Here is an 11,310-nt window from a genome sequence, read left to right as displayed (position 1 = left end):
ATTTTTTTTTTTTTTTAATATATGTATATATATATATATACATATAAATTTATATTATATATATCTGTGTGTATATATATATAAATATACTTATATAAAAATATTAAAATTATAAATATATTTTTCGTTTATTTAAATATTCTTAATTTATAAGAATTTATTACAAATTAGTATTTTATTTAATTTGAATATTTTTGTACATAATAACACAAATGATTATACCTAACCAATAAACGCACACGTGGCTATTTAGAAATATACGTATCAAGTGTTAATTTATTTCATCATAAAAAGTTAATGGCAGTTTTTTAATAAGTACGTTCTGAGACATATTGTGCACATCTTAAACTGAAATGAACTCGACAGTGGAGACTTCAACACTCAGCAGTTTCAGGAAATGTTGTATTTTCTGACAACAGGAAGCAACTTCCTGAAAATCATTAGCTTGGTCAAACAAGTGGTCAATAGCCGGCACATAAGTTTGATGAGAATGGCTAAAAGTAAATTTGAATATGTAAAAGAATTTGAACGTGATGATTGTTGTTTGCCAAATTGTTGGATTGTGGTTAGAATAGATGGAAGAAATTTTTCGAAATTTTGTGAAGCGCATCAATTTACCAAACCGAACGATGTAGCTGCTTTGCAATTAATGAATCGCGCGGCTATTACGGTTATGGAAGATTTCAAAGAAATCATTTTAGGATTTGGTCAAAGTGATGAATATTCTTTCGTCTTTCGAAAAGACACTGAACTTTACAAACGAAGAGGTATATTTTAAAAAGTAGTTTAAAACATAATAAATTTAAAATAATAAATAAATAATAAAAAACAAAAAATATATATATGTGATATATGCGTTACTTTATTATTAAAATTATTATTTATATTATATTATATTTATGTTTTATAGTGCCATAATATAAATATATTATTTAAAATATTTTTATAATATTTTAGCTTCAAAATTGATGACAAATGTAAATTCTCTTTTTGCATCATCATATGTTTATCATTGGCCTCGTTTCTTCCAAGGCAAAGAATTATATTATCCACCGTCTTTTGATGCTCGCGTTGTATTATATCCTACGGATAAAAATTTAAGGGATTATTTAGCATGGAGACAAGCTGATGCTCATGTAAATAATTTATATAATACTTGCTTTTGGAATCTTGTATTAAAAGGAAAATTAACTCCAAGCCAGGTAAATTATTATAATTTTATAATTAAATTATTATAATTAGCTTTTCTTAATTTTTATATATTTCTATATATGTTATTATAAAAATAATAATTATATATAAATATATGTTATATTATTTCTTAATTTTTATATATTTCTATATATATTATTATAAAAATAATAATTATATATAAATATATATTATATTATTCATTTTATTTATTTTTATTCATTATATTATTTTATATAGATATATATTTATATCATATTTTTTAAAATTATTATTTTACTTGTAATTATTTATTTTATAATTATAATTTTTTTATTTTTAGGCAGAAGTTAAGCTTAGAGGTACACTGGCTTCACATAAAAATGAATTACTTTTTCAAGAATTTGGTATAAATTACAATAATGAACCACCACTTTTCCGAAAAGGAACTACACTTATAAGAAAATTAGTACCTGATGGAACAGGTAGACTAAAACCTGCAGTCGTTCCATTGGTAGATGATATTATTGGAGATCGTTTTTGGAAAGAAAATCCAGAAGTACTTGGATTAAAAAGTTTAGCAACTTATCAACCTCCAAATTTAGTTAATAATGTTACTACAAATCCAATCAGAACAACAAAACCACCATCACCAACCGCTAACATGAAACATATTAATAATACTCCACCATCTTCAGTTGCTAATGTGAATTCTATAAATGAAGAAGTACATCCAGTAAGAAGTAGAGAATCAGATGGAGAAAGAATGCAATGTGAAAGTGAACGAATTTGTAGAAGATAAGCAGTGTTTATGTCTCTTTTTTTTATAATAAATTTGAAAAATATCCTAACGGAAAATAATGAAAGTTTATTTCCAGTAATTAAAAATATTTTCATCTCATTTTATCTGAAGTGGTATTATAAAATATTAATTATGGTGAAAGAATTACAAAATTCAGAATTAATAATTCTGATTATATTTGATTTTTTTGTAAATCTTTCATTCAAAAATTAAATTTTATCTTACTATTTTTTTAGAAAGTGTATTTTTATATGATAAATTACATACTTATATATGTATGTGTATTTTTATATGTATGTATATATACATACATATCACAGATAGAATACTTGAACCGTTAAAACTCAAAAAGTTTTGAATTTTTGAACTTCAAAACTTTTTGCTATTTTTGTTGTATACAAAACTCTCAAAATCTAGATATAGTGTAATTTATATAAAAAAACTTACAAGAATGTTGTGACATTTAAATATAATAATCCAATTTGTATTTAGATTATATTTATTTTAATCAGTACAATTTCGTTGATCCAATTTATGTAAAAAAAGATAAAATATAAAAATTTAATTACAAGCCAAAAATATGATTATTATTATAAAATAATTATAAATCTGAGTTTAAAGAATTTCAAAAATGAAAATTTATTAAGTTTTTAAATGATAAAAAATAGATATTTTAAAAAAAGGAAAAAATAAGCATTCTAGATTTCGAGAGTTTCGAAATTTTATAAAATTTAGCAAATTATGCTAATATAAACAAGATTTTCTATCCTAAAAAATATATATATATAAATATATATATATATATATATATATATAAATATATATATTTATATATATAAATATATATATATATATAGATATATATATATATATATAGATCTGTGAAATATTTTTCGTTAGGATTTTATATTTTAGACTTATTTGATTTCAGTATCATTTTTTAATAGCAAAAATACTATTAAATTATTTATGAAATGAAAGGCTGCTCTAGAATAAATGTATTAAGATTTTTATAAAAAATTTTGTTCATAAACATAAAGGTATAGGATATAGACTTGTTTTAAGCATTACAAAAATTCATATTTACTTCTGTCATTTAATGAAATATTTTGAATTAATTTCAAGTATAAAATTTTATTTTTGCATGTGTATGTTTATATCATTAATAACTTATAATAATCCAATTATTTCAAATACTATTATATAAATGAATTAATTAGAATATTATTACTTGATTTATTAAAATAAATTTTATATATTGGAAAAGATATAAAAAATATACATATTTTATAAATAAAAATATTGTAAGTATTCTTTAGAAATATTTATCTTTTTTTTTATTGAATACATTGATTTATTTAAATTGATTGATTAAATTTTATTTTTGAAATGAAATTTTGAAAGATTAAAAAGTCATGTATATATATTGCAAAGTTATTAATATAATTAAAATTATTATTATCTTGGGTTAGAGTAAAGAAAAATTAAAAATCAATTTAATATAAGATATTATTATTTGAAGTGAGTATCTTTAATTTGGAATTGGAATGAATTATATATTACTTTATATTATAATAGAATTGATAATTACAACATTAATTAATATCAAACATAATATACTAATCTACAATAAAATACACTATATACATTTATATGATATAAACTCTTATTACATATGACAATAATGTTAAATAATAATTTTTGATATCATCTGTCCAATTGGCTAAATACAATTATTTTTTTATTTCAATTATTAATTAGATAATTATATTTTTTCTTTAAGAGATATTTTTCTTTTTTCATAACATGAAATATTGTAATTATTAGTTGTTCATAGTTAAAGAATGTGATAATAAAAGAAAAAAGAGAAAAATTTAGTTTTTTCGATATTGTTATACAGTTAAATATAAATGATCAACGAAACAAAAACTTATTAAAAAATTGGAATGTAATTGTCTATTTTAGCACGATGTTTTTGCGCAACACATTCCGCTATCCATACGATATTACGACATTCTTGTTCTTTTAATTTAAGATAACTGTAGAATACTCCAAAGTGAAATTGTTGAAGAAAAGCATGAACATTTAGACGAACCTGTGCAGTAATAACATTAAAATTAATAAGATTTGAATATATCTATTGCACTAATTTTTATCATAATATTAGTTTAATGAAGTAAATATAAATTTACCTCATGCTCAAAGAATTTATCTTCTAAAGTTTTATCACCAGGATTATTACCTGCACCTTCAAACAAAGCACTATATTCCTGCAAAAATAATTCAAATGTAAAATTATTATTATATTTATACAAATATATAAATAATATACGAATAATATATAAATTCAAAGATATAAATTTCTTAAAAAGTATAAGATTTCATTTCAAAAAAATTATTTACAGCAAAATATTCTGCAACTGCTTTGACTTGTTCGTAATCATCTGCCCTTGCCAATGCAGCTAATCCATCAGGATTCAATTTTCCACAACGGGGATACAATTTTGCTCTATCATCTTTACCTAATTCAGTTCCAAATGAATTGATAGTTATTATAATAGCTCGCCTATCAGCTTCAAACTGTAAATTAATTATACAGTTATTTTATTATTTAATAGATTTTATTTATTAATTAATCTATTAATTATCTTTATTATATAGATTTATATATTATTAATTTTATAAAATTTATTACAGCAAGTATTTCACACATGGTATCTGCAGTTGTTCCTCCAATATCTTTACAAAATTTATAAAATGCTTCTAAATAAGCTTTGTATAATGTATTTCTAATTATCTCAATATTCATTTCATCCAAATCTTGTTCAGAAATGCAATCCACAAAAAAAGGTGCTACAAATTTATTGAATATATATAATTTGATATAATTTAAAATATGATAAAACAATAATATTTTTATGATTTTAATTTTTTATAAAAAAATTTTAATATTATATTTCATAATATCTTATACCTAAAGGAGTATCCACTAAAACTGCATTATAAAGTTCAGCAGGTGTAGCTGCTACATGAATAGCTTCCATTTGTTCAAAACTACCAAGTGGATGACATTTAGGAATCAATTCTGAAATTGGTCTTTGATGTAAAGTACCGGTAATTAGTAAGATAATATTATCAATCATATAACTATAAGTAATAAAATCTAAAAATTGTGATAAAGGTTCTACAGAATGATTGCGCATGTGTTGAAATTCTATAACAAGTTTTTCCCTCAATTTATCATCAATCACACTGACAGAAAGTGGTGATGGTTCATTAGCTAAGAAACTACCATAATCTGTACCAGCCAAATGTAGTTTTAAATCTGTAGAAGTAAAAAATAATTAATACTAAATATAAATTAATAACAATTTGAAAATTAAATTATTTTAAATTTTAGATAACATTTACTATTTTTAAAACTAAAATATAAATGTTGAATAAAATTTACCTTCAAGAGTTTCGCATTGTACAAGATTAAGATAATCACTTTGTTGAAGAATTCCACATTTAAATCCACGGCAAAGACCCTCTAAATATCCTGCATCGATATTAAACATACAACCCTTCATTTTGGAGAATTTTTTGCCACAATTACTCCACTTTAAATATGGATCCGTCAAAATTGAAGTTGGACTCGCCCTTTTTCGTGTCGATCATATGACTATCTTATGAGAAGTTTGCTACAAGCCATAAAAAAAATATGGCCAAATTTTTAAATAATACTGACTTCAATAACTATCGAATATCTGATTAAACTATTCAAATTTGATTTTTTAAAACTAGCTATTTTTTAATTATACAAGATAATATATGGAAATTTATTGAAAATCAAAAATTGAAATAATTATTAATTTAATTGAATAAGAAAAAAATATTTTTATATTTTTTTATATTTTTTATAAATTATTCTTAATTTAAAATATAAGTAAAATATGTAAAATAAAATATAAAATATTATTAGAAACTTATAATCATTACTAAGAATTATAAAAAATATAAAATAAATAATAAAATATACTATAAAAAGAAATTAGATATATTATAGTTTTTAAAATTTAAAAAGTAATATTTTTAATATATTCAAAAAATGAAATTAAATAATATATTGAATTTACAGAATAATATATAATAATTTAATATAATTCTTTAAATAAAATTGTTTTATATACTTACATACATATATTTATGAAATATATGTATATATAGTTATGAAATTATTTATTCTTATTGAGAAATAATAAAAGTTTAAATAATTAAATACTTATATCATACATGAAAATAGTGAATGATACTATATTAAAATATTACATTAGCCTTGTATATTATATGATGGATGACACATTATAGTATAGAACATTGTTTTGTTACAATATCCTGTACCTAATGTATTTTGATTATTCAAATAATTTTAATATTTTATTGATTGATTTATGATAATAAGTATATTTCATAAACAATATGTTTGGAAAAAGAGAGAACTTAAAACGACAAACGCGACCTGCTGATAACCTAGCGCAGGTATTATTTGGTAATATTTTTAACCTTATTTTTTAATTGATTATTTTAAACATATATTTTTTAATAGTATGGAATCTTCAATATGCCAGAAAATTTGGATGGTATAGAAAATAATTTTATGGATAATGACGATGATGATAATGATGACTTGGAAGCTGAATTAGCAGCTTTAACAGCTGATGATGATAATATTGGAAAATCTAGACATGGTGGTAAATAAATATTACATATATATTTATTATTTTAAGTATAATACAATATCTTTTCTGATTTATATATATATATATATATATAGCATCTCGTAAATTACTTCCTAAAGAAAATTTAAATGTAATAGTAACTGAAAATATGAAAGATATAAATTTTGAGGAAGAATTGTCTGATGGAGAAAATGATCCAGAATTATTGGTATAAATTCTATTTTAAAATTTTATTTATTTAAATAATAATTTTATTCAAATGATTTTTGACATTTTATATTATATTAGAGTGAACTTAAGATGATTACAAGTGAAGAGGAATCTTTTGAAAGTGTGTTTCCAGAAAAAAAAGAGAATTCAATAGCTGAAAATATAGAACAATCAAAAACACAAAATGATAATATATCTATAGAAAATATAATTAAATTGTTACAAGAAAGATTACAGCTTTATCAAATTGCTGAAAAAAAAGCAAAACAAGAAAATGAATTAAGTCGAGCAAGAAGATTTAATAGAGGCATTAAAACACTTAAAGAACTATTGAATAATGTTCAAGTTGGGAAACCTATTAATGAAAGTGATATACCACCACAATTACCATCACATGCTATAAATGAAACTAATGCAAATATATTAGAAACTAATAAAACAGAATCTACAGGTTTTTTTTCATTTTTATTAATAGTTATGTTTTTTCTTATGAATAATTTTGTATAGCCATTCACTATTTTTTAGAAGAAAATATTGCTACAAGTATGGCTGATACTATTTTACCTGCAAAAATAGATATTGTTGAAAAGCCTACTTCTACAAAAAGTATAGATGAAGAAGCATTAAAATTATTAAAAGATAGACAACAAGAATATAAAATAGCTGCAATAGCATGGAAAAAAGCTGGTAACATGAAAGAGGCACTTCAATTGTTAAATATAGCAAAACATTTTGATATAGTTATTTCAGCAGTAAATGAAGGAGAAACAGTAGATTTATCAGATATGCCACTCTCTCCAAACATTCCTGATTCAGCTACTATCATATCATCAAATGAAAAATCAGAAAAAACAGAAAGTGAAAAACAAGGAAAATCTTCCATAGATATAACTCCAGCAGGTAAATTTTTATAATAATTTATAACTTATTTTATACATATAATATTATGCAAATATGATATTAAGTATAAAGTTAAAAATTATTATAAAATTAAATACATAATGATTTATTGAAAAACAGAAGTGAAATCATCAAATCCAGAAAATTTAGAAACTGCCTTAATAGAACGTCTTGAAGCATGTAAAAAAATGAAAGCAATTGCAGAAAGCGAAGGAAATTCGCATAAAGCTCGCAGATATGGCCGTATTTGTAAACAGTTTGAAGATGCTATTAAATTATATGTTCGTGGAAAACCCATTCCTCTTGATGAGTTGCCTACTCCACCTGGTTTTGAACCCCTTACAACAGTTATTACACAATCTGTTCCTGATCCAACAATAGAAAAAAATGATAAACCACCAGAATCAAAACTACCAACTAGTTCAGAATCTGAATCATTTGAAAATAAACTTTCTTCAGATCCAAAAACTTCTATTTCTCCTCCGAGAGCACAAACAGGTATATTTAGTATTCTATATATTAATTTATTATTATAATATTTAATTAATAATATACAAGTAATAGGAAAAAAACAAATTCAAAAGACATCACATGCAGAGAAACAGCTAACATTATTGCAACAACGTCAACATGAATTAAAACAAGCTGCTCTTAATGCAAAAAAAGATGGAGATATAGAATTAGCTCGTACTTATTTAAGACAAGCAAAAGGAATAGATCCATTGATTGAAGCTAGCAAAGGTGGCTTACCTGTTGATATGAATTCCATACCATTATCTCCACAAGCAAAAAAAGAACTTAATGCAGATAGTATAATAGGTTCATTGAATGATAGTTTCACAATAATTAATACCGAAGATTGTTTAGAAGAAGCAAATGGAACAGACGAACAAATTTATGAAAATCTTGAATCACAATTAACAAAACAAATTAAGGTAAACTGAAAATATATACATATTATATCCATTTTAAATATATACATATGATTATTTCTATAATCAAAAATATGAAAAAATATTTCAAACAAAAGTTATAATATTGATGAATATATATTATTATAATAAGTATTTGATTTTGGGATAATCTTGAATTGTCTTGAAGCACAAAAATCATTTAAATTTTTAAATGAAATTTTTATATTTTTTATTATATATCTTATCTTTTATTAAATCATTTATTAAAAATTTAAATATAATTCACAAGACAAGATTATTCCAAACATTGATCATTACAACATATGCCATATAACTTTTACTAAAATATTTTTTTATATTATACATTTAAAATGGAATATTCTCTATAATTAAATTATAATTTAAATTGTTTTATATTTATTTTATTTTATTTTATTGTAAATTATACAATATTATAGTGGTGTTTATGCACGAGAGATCACTGTAAAGCATTAGGAGATGTATCTGGATATAATAAATGGGAACGGCTTGCATTGAATTACAAACGAGATTTTGATATGCTAATAGTTCGAAAACGTGATGCACTGCCACCGCCACAACATCATTATGAGATAAAAACTTATACAATTGTTCAGTTAGTATATTAATGTTTCTTAATTTATAATTTAATAATAAAAATTATTATTCTATAATTATAAATATGCTGGTTTACAGAAGTTGTACTGATTTAAGTGATAGTGACATAGAAATTTCAATAATTAGAGGAGTAAATTATTCAAAAGATGCAGATACTTATGTTATGTTGGAATTTCCTTATCCTTCAGATAATCCTCAATCAGATAGAACAACTACTATTAAAGGAACATGTAATCCAGAATATGAGGCAATATTTTCATTAACTGGAATAGATCGTACATCAAGACAATGTCAACGAGCATTCAAGAGACATGCATTGAAATGTCAAGTTTGGGCTAAAGGGTAATGAAATAGTGATATAATCAAATTATTGATATTTAAATAATCTTTTTGTATATATTTTTAAGTATATTGATTTATAAGTTTATTTTTCACAATTTAGTTTTTTAGAAGAATTAAGTAAATTGTACATTACTATCTATCACTTGGAAATAATATTTTTAAAATATTAATATTAAAAAAAAACATTGTGTATCTCAAATTTTTAATTGATATTTTATACTATTTTATATAGTGTTGTATATAATATCAGATATATAATTATATTAAAAATAGTAAATAGATTAGTACGTTGCTTGCAGATGCTCGCTGAATCCTATCCTGTGTTGCATTAATCCAAGGTATGAAAATTTTATATTTTTGTTACTGTTATAATTCTTGAACTATTCATAATATGCTATTATTTTACTTTTTTTTTTTTTTTTTTTGCTTTTGCAGATGTTTTTTTTGAAAATAGCATTTATTATAAATTTATTGCAACTGATTATTCGGAGAAATGAATAAAAATTGATTATATAAAGAAACAATTAATATTGATTAAATTGATATATATGATTTATAAGATATATATAATTTATATTGCACGAGCAATCTGTAGCAACGTAATTGTTGTTTTAATTTTAACTTTGAATTATAATGTTCATCTTTTTTTTATTATATGTAATATAAATTTCTTGTCTTACAGAGGATTTTTTAGAAGTGATAGTCTTTTAGGTATAGTGACAGTGAAATTACAACCCTTGGAAACTCAATGTGTACTTCACGATTCTTTTCCGGTAAATAATAAAGATTATTTATTAAATATTATTTTTATATATGTTTAAATATTATTTAAAATATGTTTATATTAAAAAAAATTTTTTATTATTGTAGTTAATGGATGGAAGAAAGCCAACAGGTGGAAAACTTGAGTTAAAAATACGATTGAGAAATCCGATTCTTACAAAACAAATAGAAAAGATTACAGACAAGTGGTTAATTATTGATTATTAATATATAATATTATGGAATTGTGATTTGAAGTTTTCTTTGCTAATAATTGCATTGTTGAGGCCTTGGAAATATAACTTGTTAATTACAATGTAATAGAAATCTGTATTTTGCTTTATTAATAACTTCAAATTGATATGAAATTAATTGAATATATTCATCATCATAATAATTTGTAATAATATAATATATCCAATCATAAAAATATATGTATAAAAATATCTATATACAATATGTAAAGAGCACAATTTAATATGTAAATATCAGAACACAATATGTGTATAAAGAAAATTTTTATTTATAATTAATGATAAATCATGATAAATAATTTAAATTACTTTATGTATTCTAAAAATATAAATTTTTAATCATTTATTTTTAAATAAAAAAGATGAAAACTATATAATAAATATATAAATTATTTTTTAAAATGTAAAAGAGATTAATGAAATGTATATAAAAGATTATATTAATTACATTGTTGAATTATTACGTTAATTTAGATTACCAAACATCTTTATTATCAATTAGTTAAAGAGGGATGTAATTTAATAGTTAAGCCTTAAGTAGAAGCTGAATTTAAGTAAGTCAATTTAATTAGTATGCATGTAAGGGAATTGTATATATC

The 11,310-nt window shown here is 21.8% G+C and overlaps 3 protein-coding genes and 1 long non-coding RNA gene across 8 annotated transcripts; 2 read left to right on the top strand and 2 right to left on the bottom strand.

Annotated features, from left to right (window-relative positions):
- Positions 1-156: 156 nt before the first annotated feature.
- On the bottom strand, positions 157-819 carry LOC147657254 (uncharacterized). The gene is made up of 2 exons (XR_015292884.1): positions 619-819; positions 157-430 (listed from the first exon to the last, which is right to left on the bottom strand). It is a non-coding gene; the product is annotated as an uncharacterized LOC147657254 (long non-coding RNA).
- On the top strand, positions 332-2,028 carry THG (tRNA-histidine guanylyltransferase). Its single transcript, XM_012484812.2, has 3 exons — positions 332-767; positions 958-1,202; positions 1,514-2,028. The coding sequence occupies exons 1-3, from the start codon at positions 398-400 to the stop codon at positions 1,970-1,972; spliced, it is 1,074 nt and encodes a 357-aa protein (XP_012340266.1). The 5' UTR covers positions 332-397; the 3' UTR covers positions 1,973-2,028.
- A 1,435-nt stretch (positions 2,029-3,463) lies between these two features.
- Positions 3,464-6,475, bottom strand: VhaAC39-1 (V-type proton ATPase subunit VhaAC39-1). Its single transcript, XM_003692360.4, has 7 exons — positions 6,149-6,475; positions 5,424-5,655; positions 4,947-5,297; positions 4,668-4,825; positions 4,376-4,552; positions 4,165-4,242; positions 3,464-4,067 (listed from the first exon to the last, which is right to left on the bottom strand). Exons 2-7 carry the CDS (start codon positions 5,542-5,544, stop codon positions 3,906-3,908), a joined length of 1,047 nt encoding a protein of 348 aa, XP_003692408.1. The 5' UTR covers positions 5,545-5,655; positions 6,149-6,475; the 3' UTR covers positions 3,464-3,905.
- Positions 6,282-11,158, top strand: l(2)gd1 (lethal (2) giant discs 1). Of its 5 annotated transcripts, none has more exons than XM_086910976.1 (12): positions 6,282-6,493; positions 6,561-6,705; positions 6,789-6,901; positions 6,982-7,354; positions 7,429-7,803; positions 7,924-8,301; positions 8,362-8,738; positions 9,176-9,351; positions 9,432-9,695; positions 9,995-10,033; positions 10,378-10,468; positions 10,566-11,158. In XM_086910976.1, exons 1-12 carry the CDS (start codon positions 6,434-6,436, stop codon positions 10,683-10,685), a joined length of 2,511 nt encoding a protein of 836 aa, XP_086767102.1. In that variant the 5' UTR covers positions 6,282-6,433; the 3' UTR covers positions 10,686-11,158. The 5 variants fall into 5 exon arrangements, with proteins under 5 accessions (XP_086767102.1, XP_086767103.1, XP_086767105.1 ...); XM_012484811.2 differs by having other exon boundaries at positions 6,351-6,493; positions 8,368-8,738; XM_086910977.1 differs by lacking the exon at positions 9,995-10,033.
- The last annotated feature ends 152 nt before the right edge of the window (positions 11,159-11,310 follow it).

This window comes from Apis florea, unplaced genomic scaffold, assembly GCF_048593485.1.
Source record: "Apis florea isolate Af1SG1 unplaced genomic scaffold, ASM4859348v1 contig_3203_pilon, whole genome shotgun sequence".
NCBI lineage: Eukaryota > Metazoa > Arthropoda > Insecta > Hymenoptera > Apidae > Apis > Apis florea.
This window is presented reverse-complemented; position numbering and strand designations above follow the sequence as displayed.